The sequence below is a fragment of the Gasterosteus aculeatus genome, chromosome 1 (assembly GCF_964276395.1).
Source record: "Gasterosteus aculeatus chromosome 1, fGasAcu3.hap1.1, whole genome shotgun sequence".
In the NCBI taxonomy this organism is placed as follows: domain Eukaryota; kingdom Metazoa; phylum Chordata; class Actinopteri; order Perciformes; family Gasterosteidae; genus Gasterosteus; species Gasterosteus aculeatus.
The window spans coordinates 23700548-23723326 of record NC_135688.1 but is presented as its reverse complement, the minus strand read 5'-3'; the positions used below and the strand labels follow the sequence as shown (position 1 = coordinate 23723326).

Below are 22779 nucleotides of genomic sequence, written 5' to 3'. Positions count from 1 at the left end.
TATCTCCTAGAGATTTACCTTTCTGCGATTAAGGTTTATGACCTGGATGATGGTTAAAACGCTGCCCTGGAGAGGAGGATGAAAAGCCTTTTGAAAGTGGAGGCATCGGACGCCATTTAAAGTACAGTTGTCAAAATCATACTCAATTTAATTATTTTTTTTTGTCATTGAGAATTCACACGCGTCTGCAGTATAGTTGAGCGTAATTGGAGACAGATTCAAGTGTGGTGGTTCCCGAGTTAACTCCAACTGATTTAATTTGACACAAACAGAAGTGCAGATGAGTCAGAATGTTTTTCGCAATGAGCCGGTCTTCCCTCGGCTGGGGAGGTTTCTAGCCTCAGGGACTGTTTGTGGAGTTGTTTACAAGCGCTTAAGCTGTACCATTGAATTCATGAAAGGGACTTCATTGGACTTGCTTCTAGCACCAATATCACTGCTTGATGCTGGGGTGGATCTTTTCCTGGCTCTGTCTAACTTTTTGTTGTTAAACAGCCTGCAGGTCCGATGATATTGTGCTCTTTTGTCTCGAAGAGTCCTCTATGCCACAACCAGTAAGTCTTGTAGGGTCGAATTTGATGGATAGTGCTATTCAGTGAGTGGAAATGGGTAATATTCCTCTCCAGATTCACACAGCTACTATCTCCTCTTTTGGGGGGATTGGCCTGGGGGGACTTAAGGTCTTCCTTCTCGTCCTGCTAACATGCAGCCCTTGCTCCATTTGGTGGTCTGTGACTCACTAGTAGAGATTTCATCCTTGGCAAGTCGGACATTCAGGGTTGAAGGTGTCAGGAATGCGGGGAAGGCAGGACTCACACGCAGACTTCGAGCAACAAAAGAAAACTTTAATAGTCCAAATGTTCAAAAGCAAAAAGGCCAACGTGCAAAAACGCACACAGGAACCGGGGCAAAAAGGCAGACAGGAACTAGGAACATCCAGGACAATAGACAATGACGCGACAAGTGACAAGAGACACACACTGCTTAAATACACTAGGGAGGTGCAGGTGATTGGACACAGGTGGAAACAATCAGACAATCACAGGGGACGACAGGACAAGGCAGGAAGTGAAGTTACCCAGGGAGACAAGAGGCAGAATCTACAAAATAAGACGGGAAATAAACCACACCGTGACAGAAGGTTGATCCTTTTACCACCCTGTAATGCATAGCGGACACTTTCCTGTATGAGACGCAACCAAGTTCATACAGTCGCCCTACACTTTGATCGTTCATCTGCTGTCATACTAATCTCTGGTGGGGACGAGTCCGCCTACAGGTGGGAGTCTGACCATCTGGTGTCGTCGTGCAGCCAGAACAACCTGGAGCTCAACGCTCTAAAGACAGTGGAGATGGTTGTGGATTTCCGGCGGAACAGAGCCCCACCCTCCCCCATCACCCTATGTGACTCCCCCGTCACTATTGTGGATTCCTTCCGTTTCCTGGGCTCCATCATCACCCAGGACCTCAAGTGGGAGCTGAACATCAGCTCCATCACCAAGAAGGCTCAGCAGAGGTTGTTCTTCCTGAGGCAGCTGAAGAAACTCAACCTGCCAAAGACGATGTTGGTCCACTTCTACACGGCCATCATCGAGTCCATCCTCTGCTCCTCCATCACCGTCTGGTACGCTGCAGCCACAGCCAAGGACAAGGGCAGGATGCAGCGTTTCATCCGCTCTGCGGAGAGGGTGATCGGCTGCAATCTGCCGTCCCTGCAGGACTTGTTCGCTTCCAGGTCTCTGAAGCGAGCTAAAAAGATCGCGGCCGACCCCTCCCACCCCGGACATAAACTGTTTGTGCCCCTTCCATCTGGCAGGAGGCTGAGGTCCATCAGGACAAAGACCTCCCGCCACACGAACAGTTTCTTCCCGTCGGCAGTCGGGCTCATCAATAGAGCCCGGTCCCCCACTGTCTGACTATAACACTCCACCGGTCACTCCCCCTCACACTGCACATGTCACTTTAACTGCAATTCATCACTTTGTCACTTGTCACTTTGTCTCTTGTCTGTTACTTGTTCGTTAGTGCACTTTATGCTTAATATTTTTCTTTTTAACTTTTTAATATTTAAATTTTTTTAACTTTATTCCCTTGTTTTATACTAACCCATAGCTTTAGCCTTATTCTACTAACCCATTGCATTAGCATTTCATTCCACTTTATTTTATTACTTGTGCACTGTTGTCTTGTCTGTCTACTGTCGCGCACTAACCGCCAAGACAAATTCCTTGTATGTTTGACATATTTTGGCTAATAAATGTTTCCTGATTCCTGATTCCTGATTCCTGAAGTCCTATGTGATCTGTTCAATCCAATCAATCCAGATAACTGTCACCCCTGTTATCCTTGGCTTGGCTGTTCCATGCTGGTGTTACACACTGAATGATGACACATTCCATTTATTTAAATGTATTGTGCTGTGAATACAATAAGACAGTCAGAATATCTGCTTCGTAGCTACGATCTTGACTTTTCTTTCTTCCTTCTTCTTTCTTAATGCTTGTTTAACTTTTTTGTCTTAGATAACAATTACATGAATTGTGAACACTTGACAACAACCTAAAATATAATATATACTAGTTATATCTGTCACAGGACACGCCATTTATCTGTACATAATCGTACATGGGAACAATTTAATGATCAGGCAGGGTCAACCTTTAAAATGACGCTAAACTGATAGGACAAATAGCCTCGTTTAATTAATGATTGTAGCCTTAGTTAGCCATATTTTTGTCAGAAGGATAATAAAGTGGCATATCTAGCTCCAGAAACACAGGAATAGACAAGATCATTCAAATCGGGGAAATACAAACTCATTTTTGGAGAACCAATTGGCGGCTATCTTGAATAATTGCTGCCATCGGATATTTTAATGGCTAATCAGGCAGATTTGCTCTGGAGAACAACTACATGCTTGAATCCATATTTGACTGAAATTATCTGTCCCACTACTTTGGAAACTAATTTTGTTAATACTTCAAAATTGATTTAGGACTGTTTAAAGTGTTTATATTCAATACGTGTAAACCTTATTTCAACAGACATTTCAAATTCAAGCCAACAAAAGCACATCTGTTTGTGTTTACGGCCTTGACCCTGTTCTGGATCATACATTTGGTTGATGGGATCACACCAATATAGGTTAGGGGCCCTTAACCTCTTCCAGATCCCCTCATTGTTCAGATCACACCCATTTTTTAACGTTCTTATCTGTTTATATTGTTAATCCTTGCTTGTTTTATCATATTTCACTTTATCTTATTGTATTCTTGTAGCATATGTGGCAACAAATGGCTTTTGATTCTGATCTTTGGTTATCGTTAGCCATATGTTTTTTAGATTTTGCAGGTTATGATCATTTAATAATATCAATGCTGTATTTCTACTGTTTAGGTGGTGATCTAGCAGAATTATTTTACTATCTGCCCCACTATTGGTGTAATTCACTGGATAGTGTGTATCTGGTTAAGCACTAATTGATCTAATTCAATCATTGGAGTTGCCCGCAGGTGGACTGCATCCTCGAATAATACTGATAATAATAACAACAACAATTGCAATTAGAATTGATACAGTGGGATTGAGTTTGGGTTTTCAGACATAAAACACAGGGAAAATGATCGCTGTGCAGTCGGGTGAATTGCCCGCAGGGCCAGCCAGGAGCCATTTTTATTGCCAAGTATTATTTTACACATACAGGAAATTGTTCTCTGCATTTAACCCGTCCCACACAGAGGGAGCAGTGGGCTGCCGTAAAGGCTCCCGGGGAGCAGTTAGGGGTCTTGCTCAGGGACACTTCGACATGGGACATGGAGCAGCCGGGGTTGAAACCACCAACCCGGCGCTTCCCGGCGCACCCTCTCTACTCCGTGTGCAAGTGCTTCTATTAAGCAAACAAAGTCTGCAACTCAACAACTGACAAGGATTATTTCACCCAGGGAGTCTTTAATAAGTAAAACGACGTGATGGGTTTAGCTTGCGGGGTTGTCTGTTTGATAGTGATCTTACCTCCCCGCGACTCGTTAGTTAAATCAAACAACAGAGTTGTGTATGACTGAGGCCCGGCTACAGTAGTCTCTGTCCCTTCTCGTCCCTCTCTGTCCTCCACACACCACCACACCTGCACAGGTGAACCCCGCACACACCGAAGAGACACACTGGAGCATAGAGCGGCTACCAAAAAGCTCCAGTTGACTGTTTATCAAAAGGCCGGGAACAAAGAAGTGGTAATTACAAACCGGTGGGCAGGTGTGAGTCCTTTTTGGATGTGTGTGAATCCGCAGGATGTGTCTGCACACATTTTAACCGTGCACGTCATTTGAGTCCTCGCTCATTTAGCTAATGACTCCTCCCCTCCGCGGGACCGCTCTCCGCAGGGGGAACATGAGTACATTCATTGTCGCAACAATGCCGATGTCATAGCAACTGTAGCCGGGATACAATACAGGAGGCGCGGAGGTCCATGGCAACCCGGGTGCCTTCTAACTCCCAGTGAGCCCAGAGGCAGCTGGAGCTGGCACATGGCTACAGTCCTATACAGTGTACGCACACAAGTGTGTGTATCTGCCCCATTTATGCAGGGAGCCGTTGTATCTACCAAATCCCCGGTTTAGGGCTTTTTGTAATTGAAAGAGCTGAGCGTCCCTTTGTCCGTGTCATGGAGGAACGCTGAAAAGCTGTCGGAGAGACGATGTTTTCAGCAGGAGACATAAAGACGTCTCCCAGAATGTGAATACTGTGGGTACTTAGGACTTTTGTGGAAGAACGTGGACGTTAAAAAGTCTGCCAGAGACTGGAGTTTTTCAAATAACTCACTCAGTTGGGGCGACTGTGCGTGAGTGGGGAGCACGGTCGCCCTCCAATCAGAGGGTTGTTGTGTCCTTGGGCAAGACACTTAACCCAACATTGCTCCCGTAGCTGCGACTGCAGTGTGTGAATGTTAGTTACTGATGGGCAGGTGTCACTGTGTATGGTTCTCCTGTCATCAGGGTGTGAATGGATGTGAATGGGTGAATGATGTCATGTAGTGTTAAAGCACTTTGAGTGGTCGGAAGACTAGAAAAGTGCTATACAAGTACAGTCCATTTACCATTAGTTAGCGTTAATTAGCTAGTGCCAGCTAGCTTCGGCTGATCCACAAGACTCTCAACCTGCTTTTGTTTACTTTCTGAAGTGAGATGTATGATGTTATTTTCTCATGGACTTATAATATTCTTTAGCGATGAAAAGAGTCCCTCCCTTGCTGGTCGGTATAGATATTGCACTGCCTTTTAAACAACGTTTCAGTCTGGTGTGAGTGCCGGGTGATTAAAGACACCGCCTTATGGCGAGGTTTAATATTTTCCAAAATGAATTGCCTCCCAGTGTGGCTTAATCAAGGAAGCTAGTGATTAAAAGCCCAAGTTTTGGACACACACACTTACACACACAGGTGTAGGCACACACATATGCACATTCCTATACATGCAGTCTCCTTCACTGCACTGCTTTCTAGTCTCCAACTGCGATAAGTGAATTTTAATTAAGAGAAAATTGGGAATTGTAATAAATTATTTTAATAACCCGCAAATGATTTTTCGCTTCTCTGCAGAGAGGGAGAGAGAGAAATGGAGAGGACACAGGGCAGTGGTTTCACCATGGGAGGAAAGGGGAGTGTGTACAGCTACACGCCAAAATGTCCAGTAATCAATTGCATAAATGTACTTCACTCTTTGGCTAATGAATGTGTGTGTGTGTGTGTGTGTGTGTGTGTGTGTGTGTGTGTGTGTCTGTGTGTGCTGGTACCAGCCAAACTAGGCAGCAGATTGCGGCGATTTTCAACCAGCTGGTCCGGCTGCGTTCCTATCTGTCACCCCCCTTTTCAATACACATACACATAAACGGTGGCACACGTAGAGAAGGTCATTATCCAAACAATCAAAACTCCTTAAAGATGTGCCCCCCCCCCCCCCCCTTCCCCATGGCCAATGAGCGGGCGGGAAACCTCCCTCCATTCCCCACACTAACTGAATGATGGCGGCACTGAACGGCGCCCATAATGGCTGTAAATAAAAAGGCATATGCTCACTCACCGAGGACGCGCCCACTAGTCGCAGGTCACAGGTCAGTCTCGCTCAGCTGTAGGAGAGACGGGAGGGGTGAGGTCCTGTGTTGTAGCATTTGGTCTTGCTTGCTCGTGCCTGGCAGGCGACAATCTTGGCGAAAAGCGAGCCAAAAGTAGAAATGCCATATTCCCAGCTTGGCAGAGAAATAATGGCAGCAAAGTCAGGGACAAAAAAAAAATAAAAGAACCACTTTTACACTACAGCAGCTGCTGCACATGAATACAGATGATCCAGTTCGTCACGATGGACACACGCGGCCTGGTATTCGAAGCATCTCACCGGGCTGCGTCTCACAGTCTCATCAGGGAGCAGGGTACGTGGCCCCCCCGCCGCTGCTCAGCGGTCAAGGCCCACCCCCCTGCTGCAGATGAAAGAAGCAGACACCCTTCAGTCAACAGACCCTAACAGCTTAAATACGACCTCCAGGCAGCCTTCTCCGTTATGCTTTATCCTGTCAACCTCTGAGGGGTGTGGGTCTGTCAACACAAGACAGACAAGACTCCCATCACACGGCCGTGGGGCTCTGGTGATGCAAATGCCAGCTTCCGGTTCACATAATGTAGCAAAGTGATCGATGGGGTTATGGGCATGCATTTGAACAAGAAAAAGGTTCAATTACTAAAATGTAATTTGAAAGCATTAAAATAACCTTTATGTTCCAGGGTGTAAGCTAAGTAGTCTTTGAACAACACTGAAGTTGTGAGTTCATTCTTTTAATATTCACCCTCCAGCTGAATCTGAATTGAACTGCACTCTTTACCTCAGGACACCAGCTTTATTCATGAGTAGTGCTTCAGTGCAGATGGAACAGAAAATTCTGCTACTAGTCAATCAACCAAGAAATCCATTCACAATGGTGGCATCGAATTGGTTGTTATCCCCAGGCTTTGAACACATTTGCTCAAAATATGCTTTTAATCATTAAAAAAACACGTGCAATTGTGAATTTGATAAAGTTGGCTGAAGAAGAGCAAGATTGAAATACTCAACTACTACTGCCAATAACTACTCTTCAACAAAAATCCCCCTGATTAAAATGACTCACTAATATTTTCATATTGTCAAATAACTAAGTAACATGAGTACTATGAAAGTGGTCAATGAATTCAACTTAGATTTTTTATTGATGTAAAGCAAGCGATTTTGGGTGCGCTCAGCAGGCCCAGTGGCTCTGGTCAGAGGAGAGTGGCACAAATACCGGCAGTTATACCACCTCTCCCTGGCGTGAACGTGACCTTCTCTATCCGAGTGACTACTCTAAACAACAACACGTTCTTATCAGAAGCGGAGTGTCTTTGGCTCCAGTGTCTAACACGCTGGGACCAGTGGGCTCAACATCCCGCCAGTGGTTGTTTGATGGCGAGCAGATAAAGCCTCACTTGACAGAACTACTTTTATTTGACCGATGGCTTTAATCCCATTGCAGACGAATGGCTCCGTGGGCCCTCCATCACGTCCCCGCTCTGACGCACTGACACTTATTCCGCTCCTGCTATCAACTCAGGAGGAAATTCTCCAAATGCATAATGCAAAAATGTGTTCATGTAATATTCATCAGGTGGTAAATGTGTTGTGTTAATGTGCAACATGAGATGAAAGGACGGGGATCCACTACAGAATGAATCTAGTAAACACCATTGTTTCCAAAGAGCAACAAACCTGCAACTTGACTGTAGTATGATTGTACGTTAAGAAAAAGAAGCTAATTAAGAAGGTTATTTTTTTCCTTTGGTTCCTAATCGTTCCTTTTTCAATTTCACTTGTTAATACTGCCAAATTAAAATGTTTGGAAGGTGAAAAGTGTTCCAGTGCAATTCAACACAATGATTAACTACACTCCCAGCAGCATGAGCCTCCCACTATAAAGCAGTTATTCGGCTCCATTAGCCCCAAAACACAATAACTTAAAAAAATAGCAGCTTTCTTGGGCAAATGTGTAAGTATGAAACAATGCCCCTTATACCGAATCTCTCATCCATTTCATCATCATTCTTGATCAGTGGTCCTGCTGGAGTTTAAGTGCTGTCTCAGTGCTTTGGTGTGATCGTTAACTTAGAAAACACACGCATAGTGAGGTGTGAGCTTCAATCCACGTTAATCAATATGAAACGTGAGCGTCTCCCCAAACAACAACAAAATAAATTGGCCGTAAAGGTTGTCTGTGGGAGCGTCTGGTAGCAACCCGTATCCTCTTGTATCGTCAGCTTGTGGCCATAGTTATTAAGGGACGAATACAAAATATATTTGAAACCTAAAAATACCTTGTGTGTGACCCCTCGCCCCCCACTCCCTGCGTGTGTCCCTGGGGGTGGAGGTTAAGTGTGTTTCAGTATGCTTTCAGCCCGTCAGCCAATTACCCCCATAGCAGATGACCCAGGAAATGAGCTGATATTCTATTCATGAGGAGAGAAAAAACACTTTGCAGAGCAGAGCGGCGATCAAGGCCCCCCCCAGTGCGGGTCCTCACGCTCGATAATCCCCCCCCCCGTTTTAGTTTTTTTTTCTCATTGGGACAAACCAAAATCCAACTCAGGTTTTGTAGAATTTTCCTGGTCTACAAATGCTGGGTTTGATGGATGTTCAAGACCTCTGATACTGTATCTCCAGTTCCTCTCACAGAGGTGATCAGTAGACAAGGAAAGACATATAAATCACACGTTTAAGGAAGGGAGGTGGGAGAAGGGGGGTTTCATTTGGGCAGCAGCAATTTGCTCCCCACTTACAGGCAAAGGATGGGCTGAGATCTTTTGGAAACGTGACCCACTGTCACGGCATGATTGTGAACACGATACCAAAAAATTGTTTTTTTGTAAATAATAGTTATCAATATTTTAAAAATGCTGAGAAATGAACACCATGATGCCAAGCCAGCTAACTACCGGCTATACGGCTAACTTAAATGGATAGGGAGAACTTGGACATAATTTCATTTTCCATTAAAGCTAATGCAGCGGCGGTCAAGCTGACGGGCTGCGTTTGGAATGTTTTTCCTTTGAAATGGTTCTGATATCAAATATCTCGCTGTAGAGAAGAAGCTCCTGTGTCTTTCACTGGAGGCAAAATCTTCTGACTCAAGCAGCCAACTGTCTGAGAAAAGTGACGCCATTGTGTGTTCTTGAAAACTCAGAACCAGGCGTGTAGTTTGTTACAGTTATGTGCTTCCTGAGTTTTTTTGGTTCTTTTTTTGTTGTCTTTTTTATTTGGTGTAACAAAGATGTCAAGCAACGTTGGGGAAAAACAACCTATTGTTATGTAACGTTGTTTTCCATAACGTTGTTTGTCCGAAGAGAGAATGCTAGTTTTAATACTGATGCCAGGCTTCACTCAATGAAGGGTGTTTAATGTGTGCTTAGATCCAAGTTGCAGTTTTACACTTCTTTTCTTCAGGCTCTCTGTGTGTATTAGTTAAATTGAACTTCTATCGTGACTGTCAGGATCTCCGATCCCCCCGAGTTGGTTGATGAGAAGAATCGCAGCACGTTGATCAATTAAAGACAAAAGTTAACATTTATTTAGAAGAGAAAAAGATTACATGAGCAATTCTCCGCAGATATCTGGCTCTAACTATTGCTTGCAAGCAGGAGGTCCAACACGCCAGCACGTATCTCAGCGCTCGGTGTAATGACGTCTCCGAGCAGTAACAACGCTGAGTTTTTATACACATGTGAAGAACATTCTCCGTGCCAGCTACGAGAAGCTACAAAGCAGGTTGAGATAAGAACCCAGGTGAAGCTGAGGGTAGCACACACACACACACACACACACACACACACACACACAAGATCCTCCTCAGTGGCCGGTGCAGATCATAATTAATTGACATAAAAGTAAAAAATGTGGATCCGGAACTTTCGTACCGAATAAGATATGAACGAAGGCCATGAACAGACGTCCTTTGTTTTGAAGCTTCTATGAGCTCGAGTCGACCGTCCTCCCTTCTCAGGGCACAGCTGCAAACTAACATTTTGTATCATGCTGCTCTTTGCACATCAGGGTCAAATACAGGACACTTGAGACACGGCTTTAGCACAAAACGATGTTGTAATATACTTTACCAGTACATGCATCTCACATGACCTATACTTGAATAACAATGTATCATTACCACAACAATAACATGTGACGTGTCAAAATAAAATACAACTAAAGGGGATGAAGGAGGAAGTTCAAACAAAACTTTGGATTATTGGCCCGACTCTTTGTACAATGCTGTCGCCTGAAAGATTTCTCTTTGCAGTTAACTCGCCTTTCATGACATCATTGTGTTCAACAGTTACACAGCAACAGCGTCTCAGACTCGGAAGTCTCAGTTTGTCAGCCTGTGGTTTTCTCAAGAGATGGATGGAAAGAGAGAGAGAGAGAGAGAGAGAGAGAGAGAGAGAGAGAGAGAGAGAGAGAGAGAGAGAGAGAGAGAGAGAGAGAGAATACTTGTGCACCAGACGACGCCAGACGGTGAGCGCGCCGGAGGAGGAGGAGTCTCTTGTACCGGGAGGCTCGCAAACACCGGGACTTCTCCGGTACATCCTCGGGACTGTGACTGACAGCGAGCGGATCACTCTGACACACTTCGGTGTGTTGCCCCCCACCCCTCCTTCCCTCCCCCCTTCTCTCCACCGTGTCAGGCTTTTTTTCCCACACACGGGGACACTGGCACACGCACCTGCATCGACCGTGCTTGCGCGTTCACCTGGATAAGCACAGAGGACGCTTTTACGCGCGGGTTTCTTTGGGGTGGGAGGGGGGAGATTCGGGAGCACACCTCGGTCATACACCTGTTCAGCTCGCCCCCCCCCCCCGGCTCGGCTTGGATTATTCTTGGCTCTGAAAGGCACGATTCCAGGTAAGACCCTGGAAAGCAACGCGGGGATGATTGCCGGAAGAACGCGCACCGCGCACTTGGAAGTCGCCTCAGCCGTCCCGGCGTGCGTGTGTTTTGGGGCGCAGTTTCTTTTTATTTGTGTTTTTGTCAAATAAGTCCAGCTGGCGTGCCGGGCGCGAGACATGTCCAGCTCGTTCTGACAAAGGGGGATTATGAGGATTTAGTTTTGGGAGAATTCTGCTGCCAATCCTCGCGTTGTTTCGGGAATAAACTCCGCACGAAAAACAAGGCAGGCGGAGCGTGAGAAGCACGCGAGGGTGAATGGCATTCCTCAGCATCAAGCGCGTGAACCTGCGTGCGCGCGAGGGATTACCGCAAGTCGTTTGTTAATTCTGTGCACGGGTTGCAGATCGGTCCATTCCATAGTGTCATGGAAGTGTCATTCAATTTAGAGAGGGAGCCACTGAGGACCAGCCAGACTCAGCTGCATGTGTGTGTGTGTTCGCCCGCGCGCGTGTTATGCGTGTTGTGCGTATCCTGTCTCGCCCACACCATCAACGTCAAATCCCCCCCCGCTTTTAAAAAATGTTGTTTACCCTGTACACGAGGTGATGACAGCTACTTTGCTTAGAAATAAAGGCGGGACTGGATATTAAAGTATTTCATATCCATATCCCTGCTGGAGCTGTTGCCCCCCGCGACCCGATCCCGGATAAGCGGTTGAAGATGGATGGATGGATCCTGAAATAATTACCAAAAGCTATAGGTTTTGTACAGATTTTTTTCTAAACCTCAGACCTGGACTGAATATCCAATTAAAACAGGTTCTCATGTAGCAGCTTAAAAAAAAAACACCCAACGCAGACAGGCCCTGTGGGAATATTAAGGTGATCCCTTGGGAGACAAACAGCACAAAGATGCTTGTTCACATAAACACAACACTTGCTGTTACAGGTTGCAGAAAGCAGACGGAATTACTTGGAAGTACCACGAGGCTACTAAAAAAAACCCTTACCTACAGTTTAAGACCCTGAAGGCATGTCCGAAATAATAAGTGGCATCAGGTAACTCTTAACCCATGTGCAAACAATGCGATTAAAGTGGCCCCAATGAGACATAAGCACAGTGCAAGTGGAAATTGTGATTTTACTGTTGGAGATAAACACATAAAGTAACAGGAGATCGGGATATAGTCACCATGGAAGTGCACCGAACATGATTTATTATATCTATTATTATATAGTCAAAATAGAGAACTAACATTTATCAAAGTAAAAAGTTTCTCAAATTCAAAGATAGAGTTTATAGCAGTTGAAGTTGTGTAAACATTATTATCTTCGAATATTTAAATAAATTAAATAAATATTTATTGATTGTTCTATAACACCTAATATCTGCTAAAAAATGTTTGTATTGCTGAAACAATATAATAACTCACAGTATACTACAATACTATACAATTTATATTTCAATTGTTCAAATAAATCAGCTGATCAATCAAATCAGCTTTGTCATCAATGAATTTCTCCTCCCTCATTAAACACCCGTCATCGGAGTTTAGAACCGAGGCCAGAGGGCAAAAGCATCGCATCTCCTCACGCGATGCGCCATTCAACCTCAGCACTGAGGGGTTGTTCTCCACGTTGATGGGCAATGCTTCCCTCACTTACAGCTGGGCTTTTTAAAGGGTGGCATGAATGAATAGAACTGTTATAGAGAGGAAGGTATATTGTCTTGTGAAAAAGGGGGTAGCCTGTAGAAAGTCTCATTTTGTACAAATGCAGCGATACAGGTATTGTATATATTTGTTGCACCATTTAAAGGCCTCATGCTTAAATTACATTTCCCGATAGATTTCTTTTAATGAGTTGCTTGTGTATGATTTATTACCGAGCAGCTGAGGCTCAGTAGACCAGGGTCGTCCTTCCATCTGAGGACCGTTAGTCCATGTCAACGTGTCGCCCAGGCTCGCCACATTAGGGGGCAGGTCAGTGGCACCTCGCATGGTTACCTCTGCCGTCAGTGTGTCAATGGGTCGACGATGATGTGAAGTATTAAAGGGCTTTGAGTGGTCGGATCACAAGAAATGTTCATTCAGTTTGTTTAAATCCATCCGGGTGTTGCTGTCAATGTAAAAGAATGATCCCACTCACAAAGAATTAATCAGACACTACTCATAACCCGGTTGTCTGTATTGGGAATGAAGAGGTCCCATCAGTGATTTCCTATGGTTTTCTACTGGCTCTGTTTCGTAGGGTAGGTTATCGCCACGTTTCCTCTCTTTAGTTTAACTCAACCAGGGAACGAGAAAGTCCAAAATAGTATAGTGATTTACAGACGAGTCGACAAGCAGCCGAGCAACCCTTGACTAGTAAAAAAAAAACACGTCCCTTACTGTAGATACAGCCCGGTGGCGGGTCCGATGATGCTGCAGCGCCAGCTGATGTTTGTGTGTGTGTGTGTGTGTGTGTGTGTGTGTGTGTGTGTGTGTGTGTGTGTGTGAGAGAGTGATTGCTGGTGTTTGAGAGCAGTAGCGAAATTAAGGGACATCGCCTTTTTTTCCCCAGAAAATTGTCCACTTTAAGCTTGGTTTGTAATTTACCTTTTTGTCATTCCCTTGTTGTTATGTCTATCTATCGTTCCTTAAAATTAAATTATGATTAAAATTAAATTAAAAAAAGAAACACAATATATTATTTCATCTGTGCATAATCTTTAATTAAGCAATGAACAGTTAATGTGTACAGTAGTGCCTTGATTTTAAATGCTAAAATCAGCATTCAGTATAACTTTCACCTTGTTTATCTTCTTAGTTTAGCCAACATGCTAACGTGCTAGTGCTCTTCCAGCATAACGCTCCCCTTGTTTATCATTTTCGTTTAGCTATCGTGCTAATGCTCTTCCAGCATAACGCTCCCCTTGTTTATCATTTTAGTTTAGCTATCGTGCTAATGCTCTTCCAGCATGATATTCACCTTATTTGCCATCTTAGTTTACGATGTTAGCATACTAACACTTAGCTCTGAAAATTAGCTTGTTGACAATTTGTTCCTGAAAACCGTGACCTGCAGGTATGGCATGAATACCATGAATATGTGATCAAAATCAAGATATTTCTTTTTATGACATAATTCAGCCTGGACTCAAGTCCTGGATTGACTTAATGAGATAAGTGTGCAAGGATGACTTCCACCATCGATTCTTCTATTTTGTGATATCTCAGTGCTTTGGAGTGATCGTTAACTTTGACAACACACACATAGTAACAAAATAAATTGTCTGTAAAGGTTTTCTGTGGGAGCGGCTCGTAACAACCCGTATCTACTTGTATCGTCAGATTGTGGCCATAGTTATTAAGGGACAAATAGAAAATATTTTAAACCTAAAAATACCTTGTACGTGATCCCCCCCCCCCACTCCCTGCGTTACTCGCCTGCCTTTAATCAGAGCGAGATTTCAAATGCAAGGCTTAAACCTGTAATGCCATGTTTGTACTGTGTGCTTTTGATACAGCTTCCACTGTTGACCCTGAGCACGACGTGAGCTTGGGTCAAAGGGTCAGCCAGTCATAAACATACTTCATTAAATCCTCCCTACTGCCCGAGATGTTGCGTATCCACCCCCTGTGATTTAATATCAGCCCGTTATGCGAGACGTTCCACACAAAGTCGGGGAAGGGCAGTCCTTGGATGTGCGCTCTTGTGAATGTGTGTCGCAGGTTGTGTCCGTTTTGTCCTGCAGGATGCTTCCCAGGCACCACAGGTGCACGCTGGGATTTGCCACGCTAGGTCAGCTCAGCTCAGCTCCCCTCGTTATCCTCTTTTGACAAGGACGAACATAATCACCCCCCCTCCCCCACACCCACCCCAGCCCCTCCTCACAAACACACCTCGGTTATTCTCTTACATCACATCTCTCTTTTCCACCTTTCTGAGTCTCGTTCTATGTTTACCCTCTTTTAAGAAAATGTTGTTTTGGTTTTCCTCCCTCTCTCACCCTCCCTATCCCTCTGTATCGCTGTCTCTCTATCCTCTCTCTCTCGCTGTGTGTGTGTGGATTGATTGGTATGGTCTACTGTTGCTGTTGAGCCCGCTGGTCACGCTTGGTTTGGCGGGAGCCGGTTCGGCTCTGTGACACGGAGTGGGGTGGCGTGGAAAGTGGGATTGGAGGTGTCCTGTTAAAAGAAAAGCGTTGCCATCCATTAAACTGTGCTCCTTTCTTCTTGTCCTGTCACCCTCAGGCTGGCTAATATGCCCTCTGTCAGGTCCGGACTGATGCAGCTGAGCGAGCATTGCTTACTACTTTGAGTGTTAAAAGAGAGAGAGAGAGACATGGTGAGGCATTCTGAGGGGTATCAGGAAAGGAATGAACTTTCTTGAAGGTAAAATTGTATCCACTACAATAATAAAAAGAGTTGCGACAGCACTATTAAAAACAACCATTGTTGTAAATGATTAAAAATAACGATTAATAAAGCAGTTCTCTATATTAAATTTGAATATCAAAATGAACTGAAATGATGACCTAAAAAAGGGGGCGGGGTCGCCTGGAGTGGAGTTTGGCAAAGACCATTCCTCAAAAGTTTAGTCACCACCACTTCTCCTCGTTCTTCCTCCCCTTCACATGCTTGCCATCACTCGGCCGCTGTGTCAAAGCCCCACGGGTGGAACCCGTCACGCAGTTCGTGCCGCTGTGGTCCCTTTGACACATGCAGGACTCATGTTCAAGGCCACCGGGGACTATGGTAGTCATGACTAGATCTCGCTCGGAACCCATTGTTGGCGGGTACTGACCCATATCTGTCATTTAAATCAGCAAATATCAGAATGAACATTTTTCTACATCCCTTTTTTGTACACTAGCTGCTGCTTTTCACGAGAAAAGCTGTTTGTATTTGTGCATCACTGGTGTGATTGCCCGAATACATTAGATTGGAACGGGAAGAGCAATCCTTTTATTATGGTCATATTGCAGTCTGTTGCTTTTGTTAGCAGCTGTCCATGTTTTTTATCATATCCGAGATATGTGCATCTGCGTAAGGCTGTGTGCGTTTCTTTTTTTGAGATGTTGTCAATGATTAAAATGGGGGGGGGGGGGGGGGGGATAAATTAAAGAAAATAATAGGTTTGGGAAGGGGAGTTGAGAAAGGGTGTGAAATGCCTGAAAAATCGGGAAAATGAAAGCTTGGATTCCCCCTCGTTTTTATGATGGCTGGACTGTCTGACCAGCTGGCTGAATATAGAGCCATGAAAAGCAGACGGAGGGAGAGCTGTGTGTGTGTGTCTAGCCAGCCAAATGGAGCAATGGAAAGAACAGCTTTGCGGTTGTGTGTGCGTGCTGACGGAAGCTGTGATTGTATTGACAGCTAGCTTATTGTGGCGCCGCCGAGCCCTCAATAAATCACCTAGCCCCTCATCCTGTGAGACTGTTAATGTGACATCCTCACACACTCCTATTAAGCCTCAATCTGAGTGTGTGTTTGCGTTCACGAGTGTGTGTGTTTGTGTGTAGTGGACGGATGGGGCGGGCGAAAGGGTGAGAGAGCCGGATAATTAGAGGAGTCGGGCGTTAGGTGGAAAAATAAAGCCTGGCGGGTAGAGGTTAAAAAACAAGCGTAACTCAACAGCTTGATCATCGTTTTATGTTATAACCTCCAAAAAACTCCATGTGGCCTCTGTCCAGCATGAATAATCCAACACAAGTTAATGAGAGCGTGTACGTTCTTGCAACTCCTCAATATAACCCGCTCTTTTCTGGTAAATGTCATTTGTGAAGGAATGCATTTTAATGTGAAAACGGCACCGGAACTACAGGTAAGCGTTACCAGTGACGACTAATTTGCCAACTAAAGATAAAGCTAGGCCGTTTATTCTCTGGCTAATGGTTTAGTGTGCAACTCCTCTGGAGTGATTATATAGTTGTCCATGAAGAAATGACACTGACTTCACTTGTGTAATAAATCAGTTAATAAACAAAAGGTCCCTGGGCTGAATAAGTAATAGAAAGAGTAATGAATAGATTATACAATTTACCCCGCGCTGAATTGCTCCTTCTATGCAGTCAAGCTAATCCTAGCAGGGCATCTGCTAGGATTAGCCAAGTATGGGTCCAACTACTACCCTGGGTGTTTCACCGACTCTCGTTACGTTCGTTTAAGATTTTCTCTGCTTTGAGGCGGGTGTTTCGTGGTTACCTGTTACGTACCCGTTTGGGATATAGCGCTTCATTGCTGGTGACTAGCACTTAAGCTAACGAAGGTATGCTACGGTCGTCATAAAGGTTTTCTGATTCTTCAGTATGTGTTTTACTCTGCATTTGACATTTATTTATATTTAGTTTGTTTTTAAATGTTAATTCAAACCGTCCAAACTGCCACCATTGACACTGAAGTTACGGGCCACTCGGCTCATGGACCCGGATGACGTTCAACAACAACATGGCTCATGTGTGATTGAGATGGTCAATGAAAGCAAAGGGGGATATCTGCCTTGTTACTAAACTGCATTTGCACTGCTGAGTTAAGAGTTAGAGTTTGTTCCTCTCTTTGAGGAACCTCAATGTTTCCACGTATGACTTCATAATATTTAGTATGGGGTCACTGGAGGGGCTCAAATTACTTCACAGCGTAAATTCAATTGGCGCACTTATCCGCATGAGAAAAATAAATCGTATCTGTACTGTAAGTGCAGTCTCGAGCCAAGGCTTAACAATGCTGTAATCCTTTATTTTCCATTCTTCTCCTCTGTTCTCTTCACATCGAGGTCACTTTAAGTACTCTGGAGAGATGTCTTTGGGATCCTTGTTGCAGACAAATCATTTAGCAGGTAAGAAGGAGGAGAAAACACACTAGTCTCTTCCTGTTAAGGAGTAAATAGCCTCTCCTGTTATTCTTTTGGCTGTACCTTCTATATTTTCTTTATATTTTTTATCACTTAGCTGACGCTTTTATCCAAAGCGACTTACAACAAGTGCTACAGAGATAATCCAGGGAATTTAGGGCTAGTGTGTAGCAATCGGGGATATATGTTAGCAGAAATGGGATAAGGAAATCAGAACAATGATTTCAGAAGATGATACATTTGGGTATCATCTTCTGAAACTAAGAACAGTTCTGTTTTCGTTTAGATCTAAAAAACCTACACACTTAACATTGAACATTTAACTTTCCCTTTAACATTTATTCAGTGCTAACACTAAGCGGCCTTGTGATGTGCATAAAATATAAGCTGTATATGTCTTACTGTTTAAAACTTTGTGTGACATTAACAATAGGTTTGAATGGTATAATCACAATATACGTACATCAAATTTGGACCATTTTTGGTGATTTGCTTAACTCATGCCTGCCGGAGAGAGGGAGTGGCTTATCTCCATGGAAGACGCTGGTTGTCAACTTGGGCATTATTTTAAACACTATTTCTGCTTTGCTGGGGTCTCGTACAGTGTTCCCCCTAGGTTTACAACGTCGGGGGGGGGGGGGGGTAGATAGTCCGCTCGTGCTCTCTGTCTGCTGCGAGCACCATGTGCCCGCATAACTGTGTTGGGCATAACTGCCTGCGCAAAAAATTACAAATTCATTTTTAAAAAATGTTCTGGGGGGATTTAAGGGGGAGGGGCGCCCCCCTGACACAATGGTAGGAAAAAGTAACAATTTCATAACCCGGCTTAATCGTTAATAACAGTTCAACAATGCTTTAGAAATTGATAATAGATGAATGAATATTATTCATAAGATTATCCATAGAAGCTCCATGCATTTCATCGAGCTGATTCACTACAGCTGTATCAACCCGAAATAAACAGATTGGGATGTGATTTAATTTCAATAAACGGATAACAGCGATGCCAAAAAACTACAACATGATGCCAATTTGCGCCAAATGCTTTAATCGAAGGTAACTGTGAAGGTAATCTATTTTCCATTCAGTAGATTTCGATATAGGCCCTTACCATAACTATAAGGTATGTCATTGGTTTTGAAATGAATCCGTCCCATGAGTCTGTGTCTCGCGAGAGACTGTGTCTTTTGTGTGCATGTCATAGTTCCTCTCCAGGAATACCTTGCTTTGCCTGGCGTTGGGAAGACAGAGGAAATTATTTCCATTCCAGCCCTTGCAAGCTCTCAGTTTGCAAAGTGTTGCATCACTGTTTTTTCAGGGCAGTTAAATTAAAACACAATTGGCCCGGATTTGGCTCTGTGGCAGCGAGAAGGGATTGGGTCGACATGTGTTGCTGTGATATTAAGTTTTCAACACCGCTCTCGCTCTGATAGTAGATCTTTTGGGAGAATAGACATTTGTTCACACAGAAACTCTGATTAGCCCAGGTGGTGGTGCAAATATGAACATATGTATATGTACCTGTCAAAAAGAAAAACAATGGGATGAAAAGGGTGAAATCAATGAACCGACCCAACAGATGGGAGACGTCTCTTTCCAGGGAAAGGCTCCGTTCCCAACTTCCTGTGAAGCAGAAAGGTAGATCCTGAAAGGCTTGCCTGTCTGTGTTTAAAAAAAAAAAAGTTTTATGAAGCTTCCCTTGCAGATCAAAGCAAAGGCCCCCCAGAACAAATGTGAAGGTGGGCGTTTTACACTTTGCCGTCACTCAGGAGTTCCTCCAGGGTTAAATCTGGTCTTGTCACGTTGGATTTAAGGCTCTGCTCTAGTCACACAATTCTTGTTTTGCCCACTGATGTTTGTGGAATGTGGCGGGGAGAAAATCCGAACCTTTTAATATGACAACTGTCATTGTCTGACACCTGGAAAATATTGCTCTGCCTGTATGCTCTGGAATGCACAATTATTGTTTACATTTTTCTTCCAACCATTCCATCCATTTAGTTGACAAGCCACACCATTCAAATTAGATTACCGTTAATGCAACGCAATAATGAAAGGTACAACATCTTTGGTCAAAAGAATGTGTGCTTGCTTTTGCAGAAAATTGCAGATGCAACTGTAATATGTAAATGTAAATTAAGATGTTACAGATTGAAGTAGAAACAAATTACTCAACCAAGTCAAGTTGTTGTACTATTCCCGCTTATAATTTACCTTTGCCCAATCCTTTATCTCTCCGAACATTTTTACATTCACACTCACATGGTTAACAACATGTATCTGTGTTATCTCAGCCAATCTTCTGAAGTCAATGCACACAACAAACCTTTTATTGTTGTATTTACTCTCAAATGAGAGGTGCAGATTAATTCGGTCACTTTGAAATAGAACCGGTGGACTAAACGTCAAAGTAAGAATGAAGTTGGAAATGTTGAGAGAGTTGGTTAGATAGTAAAGTGTAGCTGGCCGGCATTTGCCAGGTTTGCCTGTGATGTTCGCTCATGCTACCTTAATTTGTGGCACAAGCTTAAACCTAGCTGCATGCCAGTGTTTGTTTGTGGGGGAGTGACATTCGAGGGGGTTGCCAACATAGGCCAGATAGAATCAGTGTTGTCAACATATTTTCTGGAGAAGTTGCTAGGGTCGATTTGTTGCTATAAGTTGCTAAATGACGTTATGTCATTTGTATGATGACAAAATAACCTTAATCAAATTGACTGTCCATCTCAGCAAGAATTATTTGAAATTTGTTAGTTTAGATTTGTTTGTTCATTATCACATACCATTTATAGAATATAAACACAACACATTTTATATCATCAGATATTTTTAAACGTACAAAATTGTTCTGATAATTATTATTGAAGAGATTTTTTTTCTTTTTCCCTAGTAAACCTTTACATTCGGAACAATTAAAGTTTTAAGCAGGCTTATTGGTGTTTGTTAACATGCTACCAAACTGATCAAGAATTATAGTCACAAGCTAATGAGGTATACATTTTATTTTATTATATTTCTATTGTATTTTATTGAACAAGCAACTTAACTCAATCAATGATGCATGGACTAGGCATCTCTTTCCAGCTGTCTTCAGGCTGTTGTGCAGCCGACTGCTGCCCGTGCACAAACTGTTAATGACGGCGCCTGCTGTTGAGTCACTCATAATGCACTTTTGCAGCCATAAAATGCAATTTGTCACTTTACAAAAGTTGCTTAAAAATGGTAAATATAGAATAGCTACATTTGTTGCCAGGTGTAGTTTGAAGAAAAAAAGTTGCTACGGTAGTCTGAAAAGTTGCAACATAGTTGCTAAGTCCTCAGGTCATGTGATTTAATGGCACCGTTTGTGTTCACCCTCTGTCACACAGCTGCGGTAGAGACCCGATGAACTGAAGTTAACTCCACAGTGCACTGTGACACTCTATGAACAAGCCAGGATGAAAGCTATTGTGTATTTTAATTTGAAATTAACATTAAAATAAGTCTAAGAGTTTTAAACTCTGCCTCTTGCTGAGATGTCCCCCCCTCCCATCTTCCCCCCTCTGGTCGCTTTAGCTGTGACGTTGAATCACATCAGCAGGATGTAAATAGTAGGAAGGAATGATGATGTTTTTACTCGTAATAAGCTTGATTATGTCAGGAATTCTATTTGTTTTACACTTAAGATTTGTGTCCAGCAAGATGTTGAGTTTATAGAAGGACTTTTCAGTTGTCATTTCTGTTGCTGCCCTGAAATTATTATTTCAAAGAAACTAAACTAAAACTAAATATATTCATTCCAAAACAGTATTGCTGAAGAAACAGACTTAATATGAATATAAAAAAGTTCTTCATACAAAAAACAACATTGATTGTTCTACGTAATAAATTCATGCTAGATATGCCAGGATTTTCTATTATAGGTTGTCCAAACTAATTAACTCAAATAAAAAATGGGTCACATTGCCCTCAGCTGTAAGTCTGTCACCGTTTTAAACCTGATAACACAGACCGCCCCGGGAGGATTGGTGTAAAAGCCCTCTTGGGTTGATATTGGCTAACGCTTATGTGTGTGTGTGTGTGTGTGAATGTTTTTGTCTGTATACGATCAGTATGTCCATTTAATGTTTTGTGTGTGTAGCACAGTCTGCATCATTCAGTACCCTTCACATGCTTTTCCTATCAAAGATGGCGCTTTTAGCCCCGCGGCCGGCACTCGCCGCGCTCCCTTTGTCTCTGTAAGTGGGGGGCCGTGGACGAAACATTTTGAAGTGGGAGGGTGAGGGGATCAAGAACGTCCGTTAAAAGCAAAGTATATCAAAGTGTTTTCAGGCGCATGGTTAAGGGAGAAGGGAGCGAGGAGAAAACCACAGCGCAAAGATAAGAACGAGGGAAGAATGGTTGTAACATTTCAAATATCTGCTCTCTCAGGCTTCCCAAAGTGCATCCCCTGGAGACCACGAAAACAATGACTTTCTGCCAGTTCTGTGCCTTCTCTCTCTCTCTGTCCCTCTCCGATGCGCTCATCTTTCCCTCTCCACTTAGTCACTAGTCATCCGATGAAAACAAGATCAGTCTTTATCATTTCGTCACATTTAATGAGGAGGTCTCACTGTCCCCATGAGAGGTGGGGTTAGCACCAGAACATGGCTACAAAGGCAAATATGTCATACGGGTAAAAGCCCTTTCAAGTGTCCTGCATGTCATTTAGAGGGCAGCGATTCTTTTAATCAAAAAGAAATACTGTCATAAATGCAGGTGTTGCTTCTGCTTTTCATGCAAGATCATTGCTGTCAGTGTGAAGCTCCCTCCCAACCGGCAGTTTCAATTTATTTTCAATTCAGCGTGCCACACAGGCATGAAACTAAAGAAAACCTAGATTAAATAATTTCCCGTGTGTGTGTGTGCTCCCAATAGCAGTTAGAATATACAAATGATGTAATGGGAAATGGAAGGAAAACAAGCATCCACATCAAACTACAGCGATGAAATAGTGGATGTCATGCTAAATACCTGGTGGCTGCGATGAGAGTAG

The 22779-nt window shown here is 43.5% G+C and overlaps 1 protein-coding gene across 35 annotated transcripts in view; it reads left to right on the top strand.

The window, feature by feature from the left end:
* dmd (dystrophin) overlaps positions 1-22779 on the top strand; it is a 196625-nt gene that overhangs the window by 12055 nt on the left and 161791 nt on the right. The window contains exon 1 of one of the 35 annotated variants that reach the window (XM_078096574.1): positions 10624-10947. The exons of 31 other annotated variants lie outside the window; for them this stretch is intronic. Coding sequence is in view for 1 of the 4 variants with exons in the window: in XM_078095235.1 (XP_077951361.1) it covers positions 17711-17750 (40 nt within the window). In the remaining 3 variants the exon portion in view is untranslated. Of the gene's footprint in view, positions 1-10623; positions 10948-17695; positions 17751-22779 lie in introns of those variants that run through there. 3 more of the 35 variants (XM_078096542.1, XM_078096461.1, XM_078095235.1) reach the window with 3 other exon arrangements.